We start from the raw sequence: 15,602 nt of genomic DNA, 5'->3' as shown, positions 1-15,602 counted from the left end.
CTTTCTGGCCCCGCTGACTCTTTTGCTTCAGTCTCTTGGGTTCGTTTTTTTTTTCATCTTTGCAGATGATATTAAGTTCCTTTATCCACTTGATTCACATACACACACCTGTTATTCTCTCATTTCTGACTGGCTAACAACAAACAAATTAAAAATCAACTCACAGAAAACAGCAGTTATGATCTTTTCCTCTGGAACACCTTTTCCAAACCCATCCAGTTTCGCCAAGAAAGGAGCTACCCTTTCTTTTACAGCAACTACTCAGAGTCTTGAAGTAGTGATAGACAATACCATATCTTTTAACTCCCACATTTCAAAGGTAGTTTCTTCCTCTTTCCTTGCTTTTTGTCGCGCTTGCTCTATTTATTCACTTCTCTCCATGGGTTCTCTTTGTATACTTCAACATGCCTTAGTTTTCTCTAAACTCAACATTTGCAATTCCATTCTTAATGGTCTCCCGACCCAAACTACCAACTTCGTTGTTTACAGCTCATGCAGAACCCTGCAGTCAGACTCCTTTATCTAAATTTTATCACATTCTTCCTATCACATAACATAAGAACATAAGAAGTTGCCTCCGCTGAGTCAGACCAGAGGTCCATCCTGCCCAGAGGTCCGCTCTCGCGGCGGCCCATCAGGCCTAATTGCCTGAACAGTGTCCCTGACTAATTTTGTAACTGCCTCTAATCCTATCCCTATTACCTACCTCTACTCCTATCTGTACTCCTCAATCCCTTTGTCCTCCAGGTACCTGTCCAGGCTCTCTTTGAAGCCCTGTAGCAGGGGTGTCCAATGTCGGTCCTCGAGGGCCGCAATCCAGTCGGGTTTTCAGGATTTCCCCAATGAATATGCATGAGATCTATGTGCATGCACTTGCTTTCAATGCATATTCATTGGGGAAATCCTGAAAACCCGACTGGATTGCGGCCCTCGAGGACCGACATTGGACACCCCTGCCCTGTAGCGTGCTCCTGCTTATCAATCCTCCGGTAGCGCGTTCCATGTATCCACCACCCTCTGAGTGAAAAAGAACTTCCTGGCGTTTGTTCTAAACCTTTCCCCTTTCAATTTCTCTGAGTGCCCCCTTGTACTTGTGTTTCCCCATAATTTGAAAAATCTGTCCCCATACAACATTCTTTCTTTTCAAATTCAATCCTCTGGCCTACCATCTTTTTTGTTTAGTCTGTTGGTTCCATATTCCACACAAAAACTCTCTGTTCTTCCCAGCAGCATCTGCTGACTGGTCTCTCTTTTAGATAACTATTTCTAGATATTCACAGAAATTCATCTTTCTCAAATTCATGGCTCCAATTTTATGGAACTCCCTTCATTCTATCTTTGCACTGAAAGTTCATTAAGACTCAAAACCCAATTAAAAACTTACTAGTTTTCACAAGCTTTAAATGTGTAATTTTCCTTCTCTTTTCATGATTAAATTCATCTTTGCAGAATATTAGGTATCCCCAAAATCCTGTTTTGTTTTGGGGGGTTTCTTTTCCCCAAGAGCCTTGCAATTATTGTAACCACTCTTTCTTGGCTTTTCCATGTGTTTTAGTTATGTAATATCTTGTTTATTGTTCTGTCATATTTTATGGGTTTGCCCCTCTACCTTAATCTTTTATTTAAGCACTTCAATTTTAAACTTGGTTTTATATTTGTGGTACTATATCAATTAAACTGAACTGAACTGAAATTTAAATACAGCAATCATGTCTCCCCTCTCCCGCCTTTTTTCCAAAGTATATAAATTACTTTGGTGGAATTCTGCACAAAAAATTTGGAAAATTCTGACAACAAAATATTAAAAAATTGTCAAAATTTTAGTTTATTTGTAATGTTTATGCACATAATTTCCCCTTCATAAAGCCTGAAATCCCCTCCTGCCTTTTCCCTTCCTCAGGCTGCAGACTCCCAAGTTCTATCTCTCACTCCAACTCCCAGTAAAACCTCTAATTTTGTTTGCCCTCCCCCTCCCCAAGTTTTCTTCCACATGCAATACTACCTCTTATTCTTCCTCCCCAACTCTCAATCTTTCTCCTCCATTCCCCAGCTAACATTGTTTCCCTCCCTCCCCCTTCCCATGGCACACCCTCAAGTTTGATCTTCCCCATACCAATGGCAGGCTCTCAGTTTGTCTTCCTTCACCCTCATCCCCATAACACGCTCCCTCCCCCCAAATCTCCAAGGCATGCTCTGAGTTTTTGCTGCCTCCCTCCAATCTTGTTCTATTGTTCTGCCCCCAATCCTATCCATGGCACACGCTCACCGTGCTCTGCCCCCTCGCTCTCCTGCATGGAACACTTACTTTGTTGTGCTCCCTTCCCACTCACCCCAAGGCACATTCTCATCTTGCTCTGCCTAGAGTTACCTAGACATGTCCTCTTTTTGAGGGCGCCGTTGAACATCTGGGTGGCTTTATTTTAATTCTTTTATCTGGTTGCAGTGACGGCAAGAAATACGCGTGGAGCCACTCTGCTGAGGCACATGCTGTGACTATCGGCTGTGCTGGTCCTCTGCCCCAGAATCCAAAACACAAAGACTCCAACACAGAAGATTGCCAAAGGAACTTAGCAAGAGGCAACAAAAAGGCAGTGTAGTCAATAGGTTCTAAGAGTGGTATTAGGGCTGTGCTGAGTGAACAGGGTGAATACACCCTCTAAATAAGCACTAGATGTGAATACAACAGAATCAAGAACGATAATAATAATAAAGTGAATGGGATATCCTCAGTGTGAGGGATCAGCGAGGGGAGGAGAACCTCCAGCGCTAAGCACTCTAAGGTAGAGGCACAAAGCCACCACCTGCACACCATCACTGGATATTACCCGTGTGCTCAACTAAAGTAAATAACCAAAATTTAGTGAATAATTAGTGAAACACACAGTGTACAAGGTCAAAATACCACTCAGAGAACCCCCCCAGCCAACTCCATGAAAAAAGTAAAAAATAATTTAGCTTGAATAGAAGAATCCACAATATCCTTCCAATGTCGGAAAGTCCGAAAAAAAATGAGCAGATTCAAAGCCTAGTTCTTCAGCCTGTGATGGTGTGCAGGTGGTGGCTTTGTGCCTCTACCTTAGAGTGCTAAGCACTGGAGGTTCTCCTCCCCTCGCTGATCCCTCACATTGAGGATATCCCGTTCACTTTATTATTATTGTTCTTGATTCTGTTGTATTCACATCTAGTGCTTATTTAGAGTGTGTATTCACCCTGTTCACTCAGCACGGCCCTAATACCACTCTTAGAACCTATTGACTACACTGCCTTTTTGTTGCCTCTTGCCAGAACAGGAATTGACATCAGAAGGGGCAGAAGATTGGCACACAACAGCGAACACACCTCAGCAGAGTGGCCCCACACCAGAAGTAGCAGCAGTCTTTCTCATAGTATTCAGCGCTCAAGGCAGCTGTATTAATGCTGACTCCTGAGTAATTTTGTTCATTAGAAATGGTTGTTCTTTTTAAAAAAATTCTAGGCTTATAGTAGAGAAGGAATGTCATTGTTTTTCATTGCTGTTGCCTTCAGAAATAGATGAATGCTTCCACCTTTGGAATTTCATACATTTTGTATTTTGCAGCTTTCCTGCTCGATTTCCTGTTAACTCTGTATCGACTGCCTCACTTTTTCTCAGTCTGGTTTACTTTCTTCCTATTGCCTCTGATCAGTAAATTGGTGAGGGTTTGTAGTCTGGTTATCAGTAATTTCTGAAAAAATAATCTGGGCCCGGTTTGGTTTTTAGGTAAGAGATGTGGTAGCACCCTTGATGAATCAGGCTTTTAAATCTGTTCTGATGCCCTTTCTGATTTGGAATTTAATGTCTTGACACAAAATGCCTTCCTCCTGGAGGAAACAGAAGCTAAGGTAACATAGGAAGGGAAAGGGGAAAAGGGGTTGGGAACAGCTGTATGAAAGTATAGGGAGAACAGGGAGATGCTGGAAGGAAGGATGGGGAGAGCAGAGAGAGGCTCATGGTAAATGGAAGGATAAGAGAGAAAAAGGGGACCCTGGATGGAAAAGGGGAAGAGAAGTCACTGGAAGGCTGGAGGGTAGAGAGACGAAAACCCTGGATGGAAAAGGGGGAGGGAAGACACTGGATAGAAGGATAGGGGTGGAGAGAGAGAGGAACCCTGAATGGAATAGGGGGAGAGAGAGAACAAGCTAAATGGAAGGATGAGGAAAGAAAAAGGGATCCCTGAATGGAAAAGGGATAGAATGGGGATGCTGGATGGAAGGATGGAGAGAGGGGAGACACTGGATGAAAGGATGAGGAAGAGGGAAGGGGGATGTTCTAAATGGAAAGGTAAGGAGAGAAAAAGGTGACCATACTGGATAGAAAAGGGGCAGAGAGAAAACGCTGGATGGAAGGATGGGGAGACGCTTGATGGAAGGATGGGGGAGGGGGGCATGCTATAGGAACATAAGGAAAGAAAAAGAGGACATGCTGGATGGAAAAGACATAGAAAGATGCTGAATGGAAGGATGGAGAGAGATAGAGGGAAGACACTGGATGGAAGTAGGGAGTAAGAAGGACATGCTGGATGGAAGGGGGTAGAGGACAGAGTTAATGAAAAACTGGAGAATAAGAGACAGGGGAATGAGAGATGTGGTGTGAGAGAAAAGAGGGAGAACGCTATCGGTAGACAGTAAAATGAGGGAAATTGAAGATTATATAGTAAGAATGAATGAAGAGAAGTAGAAAAATTAATTGAAGAATGCTGAGAAGGAAAAAACAGAGTTGGATATAGTAGTGTAGGAGATGAAGAAGAGAGGAGGTGAGGGGAAAATGGCAAATGGACACAAAAACCTGGCATAAGAGTTCAGAGACGCCAGAAGAAAGCAGAAAGTAGAGATTGGGACCTAGGAAAATTAGATGGTTAGACAACAAAAGTAGAAAAAATAATTGTATTTTAAATTATGACTAAAATACAAAACTCACAACTAAAAGTCTGATATATCATGGGGGGAGGGTGGGGGCAGAACAAGAAAGGATGGGGGCACCATGGAGGGCAAGTCTCATGGGGTGCAATTATAGCTATGTGTGCTCTTTTTTGTCTTCACAAATATAACCCTAGCTTTGCCTCCCCTCCCCCCCACACACACTCCCTCATGGCACACCCTCACTTTGCTTTGTTCCCCCATGGCATACTTACCTTGCTTGTCCCCCACCCTTCCCTTGGCAATAATGTCATATTCACCATGATCTTCCCCCATTCCCATTGTACACTCTCAACTTGATCTAACCCCTACTCCCCCAAGGCACACTCCATAGCTCACTCACCTTGCTCTGCCTCCACCCACCCTTCCTTTGGCAATAATGTTATATTTACCTTGCTTTGCCCCTCCCACCTTCCCCATGGCATATTCACCTTGCTCCGCCCTTCAGACCCTCCCCATGGCACATTCAGACACAGAGGAGGAGAAAGTGATCTGATAAGCAGTAGTTCACTTCCTCCTCCTCCTGCTGTATGATCTGTATGTGAAGGGGCATGAGATGACCCAATGCTGGCACTTCACAGAATTTTGCAGAGCAAGTGAACAATTCTGCACGTTCTAAAGGTGTGAGGAATTCTATGCAAATTCTGTACTGTTCAGTTGCACAATATTCCTTTAGGAGTAACCTAGCAGATCTTTAAGTCTATCCCCATAGGCTTTATGAAGAAAACCACTGATCATTTTAGTAGCCACCTTCTTAGGGTTACCATATATAAGGATGACAAAATCCAGATGCATGGACCCACCTTGTTCCGCCCCAAGCCCCTCCCCTAAAAAGCTTTGTCTCTTTTTTCGCTGACCTCCAGACCGCATCTGGAGGGCCTCCAGCATGCACGGATGCGTGTGTCGTCATCTGCGCATGCTTGTTGAAGGCCCACCAGAGGCGGCCAGTGCTTGGGGCTTTCCAAAACCCGGACAATCTGCTGTCATTTTTTACTGTAAAAATGTCCATTAGAAACATCCAAATTGGCACCATTTGGGGCCAGCATTGTAATGGACTGGCCACATAGACATGTCACAGAGTAGTGGGGCACCTTACAGGGCACTGCTCTGACCTTCACATAAAGTGTGGCAGATATAAGGGGGTAATGGTGAGATGTATAATTTATGGTGAGCCCTCCAAAACTCCCCTATAATCTACTCTACCCACCTGCCTACCACCCCAATTGCCTTTATGGCTGCATGTGGCACCTATATGGCAGTATAATAGGGTTTTGTGGGCTCATACTTTCCACCATAAATGTTGTGGCTAGAGTGGCTTATGGGCCTGGCTCCTCCTCTCTACAGTTTTTGGCTCATCCACCTGACTACTTAAGACACCTGTGAAATACTCTACTAAGTTTTCCCATACTAGATGCTGCTATTCTAAAGACAGGTATGTACTGTTTCATTTTGACTTTTGAGGGAATGGATTATGGAATGGGTTAGTGACCAATGAAGGAGTGTGGGAAGGTCATTACTTTATCCCTCCAGTGGTCATCTGGTCATATTGGGCACCTTTTTGGCACCTAGATGCATCTATAACAGATCTAGATAGAAACGTCTAAGTTCCGTCCAGGAAGTCCTAGGAAAGATTTATCGCCACAAAAGTCCAAATCTAATCTGCCCCAAGGCCCACCCAAAACATGCCTTTTCCATGCCCCTTTAACATTCAGATGTTCTGGAGGATGAACGTCCTGCAAGACATCCAAAATTTGAGTTTTGATTATTGTCACTTAGATGTTTTGGCGAGCAAAACATCCAAGTGCCGACTCATGTGTTTTTTTGAACATTTTGGAGTTTTGAAAATGCCCCTAATTACATCTTAGCTGTCAAATTCTAGACCATTATTCAAGCTTCACTAGACCTGTAGGGAATGATAAAGGAGTGTTTTAAGGAAGACTATAGGAGCACTGGCTAAGGGGTGAGGGGAGGTGCTGTAGAGAAACGCTGGATGTCAAGGAAACTGTAAAAAGTGGTGGCAGAGCACTGATTGTGTGTGTGTGTGCTGAGGGAAGAGGCTGTGGGCAATAGTACAGGAATAGTGGCTGTGAGGTCAGGGGGGATATAGGGAATAGAAGTGCATTCACTCTGAATATCTCACAAGATTGTGGTTGGAAGCATTGGAGTCATCTTCTGGGAATGGGATGTAGACTCCTAAAGCAACACAGTTGGCAAAGATGGTGATGAGGATGAGAATATCGAAAGGCCTGCAGAAAAGTTAAGGAATTAAGTTTGTGTTTCTGAATCTGATGCACTGTCATATTCCAGGTGAGTCTGATTCAAAGATATATGTATCAGAAAGTACAAAAATGGAGACAGAAGGCACAATTCATCTACATCTTACAACTGTGTCCCTCCCACCTCCCCCACTGATGTGCCAGACAGATTATTATTGTGGCTGAGGATACTTCCACTCTACAATGCTAATGCATGCCCTGCGGATGGGGTTGCTGAGGCTAAGGCAGAAGAGGGCCCGTGGGGAACGATGAACCCCGCTGCTGCACTGGCTCTTGTGCTTGCTGTGGTGCTGTCGCTTTTTCTGCTTCCCATAGCTGCTTGTGGAGTTCAGGGTATCAGTGCCATTCATGTCCATTAAGTAATGGCAGGCTAGTGACGTCTCCTTGCCATCCATGAGACCTCAGTGCTGTGAAGGTGTAGTGTAACTGCAGGAACAAGAAAATCAGAAAACCAACCTTTAATGCTTTCCAACAAATCCCATCCTGTCCTGCCACACTCCCCTGGATTTACTCTGTCAGCCTAATTTCACCTTACTACAGTATTACCATAGACCCAACTTGACCTTTAATCACCTCCCTGATCCTCAATAATGACCACCTAACTATAGCTGTCTGATACACTCTGGAGGAAAAGTCTATAGTCTGTTATTGAGACAGACATGGGGGAAGCAACTGCTTGCACTGGATCGGTAGGGTGAAATGTTGCTACACCTTGGGTTTTGGCCAGGTACTAGGGACCTGGATTGGCAACCGTGAGAACGGGCTACTGGGCTTGATGGACCATTGGTCTGACCCAGTAAGGCTATTCTTATGTCCCTGATTTTGGCTACCACCATCCTGTTGCAGCCCTCCACAAAACTCATTCTTTAGCTTCTAGCATTTAAACAGATCAGAACCCCCCACCCCTTAAAGGAAGAGAAGGACAATTACAAAATGAGAGAATCCCTTATCACAAAGAAATACTGCCATGTTCCTAAAAACCTTCACTTACCTCTCCCAGTCATCCTCCTAAGGTTGAACCTGCGGCATTGAAAAAGAGTCTAGGCTCACAACTCATCAGGTCTCATTCTTGCTTTCCTTTCCCGAGATTTTTTTCTTTGTGTTAAGAGCTCTACTGGGTCAGCAGAGTTACTTTTCTCTTTGTTCTCTTAAGCTCTTCAGAGTCTTCACTCTTCAGCTGTGATAACATTTTTGGGGGGCACAGAGTGATCTATTCCTATGTAAGAGATGTTCTTTATCATTTCTGCTGCCTCCTAGAGCCAGCTAAGCTTTGGGAATGGACTGATTAATTCTGCAGCCCTTCAGAGTTGGGGATTAGAGCAGATTAAATGCTAAATGCATCAAGATAGTGGGGGAGGGAGAATAATCCTGAGATCAGATATGCTTCTCCCAATGCATACAGAACAAAATACTTCAAGTATTCTGTGGATGCAGCCAACATATATTTTAAAAAAGCATTGCTGTGGGGCTGGAAAATCTCATAATACATTTATCTTGATGCTGTGTAAGAACTCCCAGCCTTTACTATGAAAAATACTGTTTAGTTAGAAAACCAGCATCTGACCACATATCGATCCCCCTGAAATTTCCCCTTCAGCCACCAAAATTACTTAAAGCCTCTAAATCAGTGTTCTTCAACCTTTTTACACCCGTGGACCGGCAGAAAAAAAAGGACTAAAATTTAAAAACCCTGTTTCCGCCCCATCTCCGCGAGTCGGTCCCCACAAATCATCTGATCCCATCCACACAAGCCTCAGTTATGATTTTATATTGAATGTATTTTATTAAAGTATAAAAAGAAACAATATTCTGTACAATTGTCATTTTATAAATACTAATAATTCAGAGCAGGATCAACAAAACCCCTGTCTCCCCTCCCCTTCACATATATCCCCTCTACTATCAAGAAAACTGAACAAGCCAAATTATTACAGAATGCTACACAGAAATATAAAGCTAACAGAATACTGCAGTCACACATGACAGGAATAGTTTTAGGGGAGTGCAACTAGGGCAACTGCCACCTGGTCAGAGAGCGCCCTAAGCCAGCTGGAAGCTAAAGAAGCACTGCCTGGGCTTTGCAGTCCCCAGTTATGTCTAACACCAGCTCTAGCAGGATATATATTTCAAATCTGATATATTCTAATCACAAAATAGAAATAAAATTATTTTTTTCTACCTTTTGTCGTCTCTGGTTTCTGCTTTCAATCTTCTTTTCACTCCCTTCCTTCCAGCATCTGCCCTCTCTGTCTCTTCAATCCAGCATCTGCCCCTTCCATCCACTGTCTGTCCTCTCCCCCTTCCATATAGTATCTGTCTTCTTTCTATGCCCCTCTCCCCTTTCCATCCAGCTTGTGCCCCCTCTCTCCTTTTTACATGATTCATTCCAGCTTCACTGCTCTCTTCATTTTTATCTCTCCTACACCAGATCTATCATCGTTGTCCCTCTCTGCTTATTTTTCTGCCGACCCCTTCCTATCATCAATCTCTCTACTTTCTCATGCCTGTGTCTCCCCTTCCCCTCCTCTAATCTCTCTGCCAGCTGTTTCCTTCCTTTTTTGATTCTCCCTTCCCTCCTCCTCCTGTCCAGCAGTAATTCTCTTCCCTCCCCTCCCAGCAGCATCTCTCCTTCTCCCTCTCCAGTAGCAGCTGTCCCTTTTTTTCCTTGCCCAGCAGCTTCCCAGATTCCTTTCCCTCCTCCCCTCCCAGAAGCATCTCTCCTTCTCCCTCTCCAGTAGCAGCTGTCCCTTTTCCAGTAGCAGCTGTCCCTTTTTTTCCTTGCCCAGCAGCTTCCCAGATTCCTTTCCCTCCTCCCCTCCCAGCAGCATCTCTTCTTCTCCCTCTCCAGTAGCAGCTGTCCCTTTTTTTCCTTGCCCAGCAGCTTCCCAGATTCATTTCCCTCCTCCCCTCCCAGCAGCATCTCTTGTTCTCCCTCTCCAGTAGCAGCTGTCCCTTTTTTTCCTTGCCCAGCAGCTTCCCAGATTCATTTCCCTCCTCCCCTCCCAGCAGCATCTCTTCTTCTCCCTCTCCAGTAGCAGCTGTCCCTTTTTTCCCCTGCCCAGCAGCTTCCCAGACTCTGATAGTGGGTTTCTCCCCTCCCAGCAGCTCTTCTTACTTCCCAGTGCAGCGATTAACGAAGGCAGCCTCGGGTCCTTTGTTGGGTCGCGCCGCCTCTGAGGAAAGAGGAAGTTGCATCATCAGAGGCAGCCGCGACTCAGCAAAAGCCTCGATGCTGCCTTCGTGAATCGCTGCGCTGGGAAGTAAAGGAGAGCTGCAGAGAGGGGAGAAAGCCACTGTCGGAGGCTCCCCAAGATCTCTCCGGCCCAGCGCAGAGTCCGCAGACTTCAGATGTTGATCTTGCCGGCCCTGCGCGGACCGGCAGGAAGTTGAAGTAAGTCAATCTTGCCGGCCCTGCACGGACTGGCAAAAATTTCCTGCGGACCGGCGGTTGAAGAACTGTGCTCTAAATGATGTTCATTACCAGAGCTTTCATTATTGCATAACTTGTGTGTTTTGTTCAGCACCCCATAGTTTTGACTCTTCACCCAGGTGATATAGAAACAGAGGGGTTGATGTAGGAAGCTGGCGTTATAGCAATACATGGTTTCTAACGTAGAAAAACAACTGATTTTTGCTTGCCAATTAAGTAAACATAAGCAAATAGGACCTATGCAAAACATGTGCAATAATCAGGGAGAGCACACTGGACACATGCACACAAAAGGATCAATGCACAAGACATTAGCGTGACTTTAACCTAGTTTATCTGTGGGTTTTACTAACCAAGTAATGCTCAAATGGTTTCAGTGAACATAAGAACATAAGAATTGCCACTGCTGGGTCAGACCATCATGCCCAGCAGTCCGCTCCCACGGCAGCCCTTAGGTCAAAAACTAGTGTCTTAATTGAGTCTAACCTTACCTGCGTACGTTCTGGTTCAGCAGGAACTTGTCTAACTTTGTCTTGAATCCCTGGAGGGTGTTTTCCCTTATAACAGCCTCCGGAAGAGCATTCCAGATTTCTACCACTCTCTGGGTGAAGAATTTCCTTACGTTTGTACAGAATCTATCCCCTTTTAACTTTAGAGAGTGTCCTCTTGTTCTCTCTACCTTGGAGAGGGTAAACAACCTGTCTTTATCTACTAAGTCTATTCCCTTCATTATCTTGAATGTTTTGATCATGTCCCCTCTCAGTCTCCTCTTTTCAAGGGAGAAGAGGCCCAGTTTCTCTAATCTCTCAATGTATGGCAACTACTCCAGCCCCTTAACCATTTTAGTTGCTCTTCTCTGGACCCTTTTAAGTAGTACTAAATCCTTCTTCATGTATGGCAGGGATCTCAAAGTTGCTCCTTGAGGGCCGCAATCCAGTCGGGTTTTCAGGATTTCCCCGATGAATATGCATTGAAAGCAATGCATGCACATAGATCTCATGCATATACATTGGGGAAATCCTGAAAACTCAACTGGATTGCGGCCCTCAAGGAGGGACTTTGAGACCCCTGATGTACAGCGACCAGTGCTGGATGCAGTATTCCAGGTGGGGGCGTACCATGGCCCGGTACAGCGGCATAACCTTCTCCAATCTGTTTGTGATTCCCTTCTTAGTCATTCCTAGCATTCTGTTTGCCCTTTCTGCCGCCGCCGTGCATTGCGCAGACGGCTTCATTGACTTGTCTACCAGTCTCTTTCCTGGGGGATCTCTCCGAGTACTGCACCGGACATCCTGTATTCGTGTATAACTTTTCCACGTTAAACATCATTTGCCATGTCACGGCCCATTTCTCGAGCGTCTTTATGTCACATTGCAGGTCTTCACAATCCTTCTGTGTCTTCACTACTCTGAATAACTTTGTATCATCTGCAAATGTAATCACCTCACTCATCGTACCAATTTCCAGATTGTTTATAAATATGTTGAAGAGCACAGGCCCAAGCACCGAACCCTGCGGCACTCCACTCGTGACGCTTTTCCAGTCCGAGTATTGTCCATTTACCCACACTCTCTGTTTCCTATCCACCAACCAGTTTTTAATCCATGTGAGTATTTCACCCTCGATTCCATTGCTCGCAATTTTTCAAAGTAATCGTTCAAGCGGGATCTTGTCAAAAGCCTTCTGAAAATTCAGATATGCAATGTTGACCGGGTCACCCTTGTCTATCTGCCTGTTTACTCCCTCGAAGAAGTGCAGTAAGTTTGTCAAGCAAGATCTTCTTTTGCTGAAGCCGTGCTGGCTGGTCTTCATCAGATTGTGTCTGTCAAGGTGATCAATGATGCGGTCCTGTATCAGCGCCTCTACCATCTTTCCCGGTACTGATGTCAGACTCACCGGTCTGTAGTTTTCCGGATCTCCCCTCAAACCTTTCTTGCAGATCGGCGTAACATTCGCCACTTTCCAGTCTTCTGGAATCCTTCCTGATTTGATCGACAGATTGGCTATTAGTTGGAGCAGTTCAGCTATAACCCCTTTCAGTTCCTTGATTACCCTTGGATGGATGCTGTCCGGTCCCGGGAATTTATCATTTTTAAGCATATCAATCTGCCTGCATACCTCTTCTAGACTGACCATCAACCCTGTCAGTTTCCCATCTTTGTTTCCTGCGTATAGCCTGGCAGCTTCTGGTATATTGTATATATCCTCTTCGGTAAATACAGATGCAAAAAATATATTTGGTTTGTCGGCGATGACTTTGTCCTCCTTTAGTACTCCCTTTATTCCATGGTCATCCAACGGCCCCACCGCTTCCTTCGTGGTTCGTTTCCCCTTAATATATTGAAAGAATGGCTTGAAGTTTTTTGCCTCCTTGGCTATATTTTCCTCGTAGTCTCTTTTGGCCCCTCTTACCGCCTTATGGCACCTGCTTTGATGTTGTTTGTGCTTTTCCAGTTTTGACCTTTTCCATTCCTTAAACAAAGTCTTCTTGTCTCTGATCGCTTCCTTCACCGCTACAGTGAGCCACACCGCTTCCTTGTTCTTTTTCCTCTTGGATCCCTTGTTGATACACAATATATAGAGATTTTGTGCCTCGGTAACTGTGTCCTTAAAAAGGGACCATGCTTGCTCTAGCATTTTTACAGTGCTTATCCTCTTCTTAATCTTCTTCCCCACCATGATTCTCATCCCTTCGTAATTCCCTTTTCGGGAGTTCAGTGCCATGGCCGTCGTTCTATATTGATGTTTTACCCCTGTGTCTAGGTTGAATTGGATCATATTGTGATCAATGTTTCCCAGCGTCCCTTCTACTTCTACACCTTGCACCGGTCCTCGTAGTCCATTTAGAATTAAGTCCAGAATTGCATTTCCTCTCGTATTTTCCTTGACGGTTGTTCCATGAAGCAATCGCCTGCAGCATCTAGGATCTTGGTCTCCCTACTGCAGCTGGAGGTGCGTAGGTTTCAGTCTATCCCTGGATAATCGAAGTCACCCATGATAACTGCGTTGCCTCCCTTGCAGTTCTGTTTAATCTCGTCTGTCATTTCTCCAGTGGGTGTATTAACTCATGCGGAAATTATTACTGCAGTTTAAATGCATGTTAATGCAGTCATTAAGTTTCCTGCAGCCATGCTTAAAAAAAAAAAAAAATTACTGTGCACATTGTGTGTGAGAAACTTTTTGCCAGTTCTGGTACAGTGTAGAAGGGTTGGTTGAGAGAAGCAGGTGTCTAGCAGTCCCCTTTTTGTCCCTCTAACCTGACCATCCTGCCTGGACTGTTTGTTGCACTACCCCCAGCAGCCTCTCTCCCTTTTCCCAATCCAAACATCCTCCCCTTATCTCTAGCTTAGAAAATTACCTCTGATAGTTTGATGCTTCTCTTCCCCCTGATATTAAATCTCTGGTGGTCTAATGTCTCCCCCCCCCAACTCCCAACTTGATCCCCCTTCCCATAATATAAAAAAAATGCACTAGTGGTCAGGTAGGATGCACCAGGCAGGGCAAATCTACCATAAAGGGAATTTATATGGAACATAGGCCCTGCCTGGTGCATCCAAGGATGCATCACGCAGGGCAGAGTGCCACTATTTTGCAGATTAATGTACCCAGAAACAGTAATAAGTAGGCATTCGTTTAAGGTAGGGGAGTCAGGGGCTGAGCTTAGAGCCATAGGGTGGGTTCCACTAGACTGCCAAGGTTTGGGGGGGAAGACTGAGGAGTGGGGAGGAAGGGAACTACTAGGCTACCACTGACTTGGGGGGATGGGGGGCCACCTGACCATCAGGTCAATTTTTTTTTTTAATATTAGGGTTGGGAGGGGGGTTCAGTCATGTGGGAGTGAGGTGGATGGCGCTAAATACCAAAGATATGTTTGGGAGAAGAAAGAAGAGGTGTTGGGGGAAAGGATGTTTGTCACAACATGCTTGTGGGGTTTTTTTAATGCCAAACTTTCCTGTCAAGTGCCTGAGCCAATCATTACTCACACACTGACAAGAAAGTTGATATTTAGTGCTGAGCTACAGATTAGATTAGTGCATGCAGTAAGCCTTGTACATAGCAAGCACAAAATCCAGGGAAAAACCCACAGCTGGAAGGGAATCATGCTCCACCACCTAGGAAAAAGCCCGCAAGACCTGTTCCTGTCATTCTAATCTAGCGGGAACTCAGCAGAAGACTCAGCCAAATTGTTTCTATGCTCCTGCTATAGGTAAGAAAGCAGGTGTAGCTATATTAGTGAATAGGAAATGTAATGCGATATTTAATTTGGTTTCTGCTGATCCTATGGGCAGATGGGTACAATTGGACATGAACTTGGGTAAAGATAGTCTGACGCTGTTTAACATTTATGGTCCTAATTCTAATCAATTAGAATTTTTTAAAACACTCCAACATCTTATCTTAACTCTGGCTACCTCTAAATTAGTAGTGGCGGGGGATTTTAATGCTGTCATGGATCCCCTGTTAGATAAAAATCGTTGCAGAATCTTAAAATCGTTAGATGGGGAGAAGATGGATGGGAGAAATGAACTTGGTGGAGGGGGAAAAATGGATAGTGGAGGGGGGAGATGGACTTGGGTGAGATCATGGAGATGGGGGAGGGATAGAAGAAATAATGGATCTTAAAACAAGAGGGAGAGAGATGGTGGACAATGGGATTTAGGGAGGGAAGGAACAGAAAGTGAGAGATGTTGGACACAAGGGATTGTGTGTGTGAGATAGAGATACTGGATAGGAGGGTTGTTAGAAAGAGAAAGGGAGAGCTGGTGGGGAAGGAGGGAGAGATGCTGGATGAAAGGGTAGTTGGAGAGATAGTGGATCTGGGGATGGTGGGGTCCATTGCTACAGCTATGGGAATAGAGGTGGAAAAAAGGAAAGATGCCAGACCTCCAGGGGAGGGAAGGGAAATGGAAGGGGAGGACAGAAATGGAAGATGGATGGTTACCACGGAGAAAGAAGAAAAC

At 44.8% G+C, this 15,602-nt stretch overlaps 1 protein-coding gene across 1 annotated transcript in view; it reads right to left on the bottom strand.

Annotated features, from left to right (window-relative positions):
* CACNA1F (calcium voltage-gated channel subunit alpha1 F) overlaps positions 1–15,602 on the bottom strand; it is a 224,240-nt gene that overhangs the window by 196,202 nt on the left and 12,436 nt on the right. Inside the window, 2 exon segments of the mRNA XM_033922018.1 lie at positions 7,076–7,181; positions 7,383–7,637. Of these exon segments, the coding sequence (XP_033777909.1) occupies positions 7,076–7,181; positions 7,383–7,606 (330 nt within the window). The 5' untranslated portion in view covers positions 7,607–7,637.

Source organism: Geotrypetes seraphini, chromosome 1, assembly GCF_902459505.1.
Source record: "Geotrypetes seraphini chromosome 1, aGeoSer1.1, whole genome shotgun sequence".
In the NCBI taxonomy this organism is placed as follows: domain Eukaryota; kingdom Metazoa; phylum Chordata; class Amphibia; order Gymnophiona; family Dermophiidae; genus Geotrypetes; species Geotrypetes seraphini.
The sequence above is the reverse complement of the archived record's forward strand: the minus strand, read 5'-3'. Positions and strand labels throughout refer to the sequence as shown.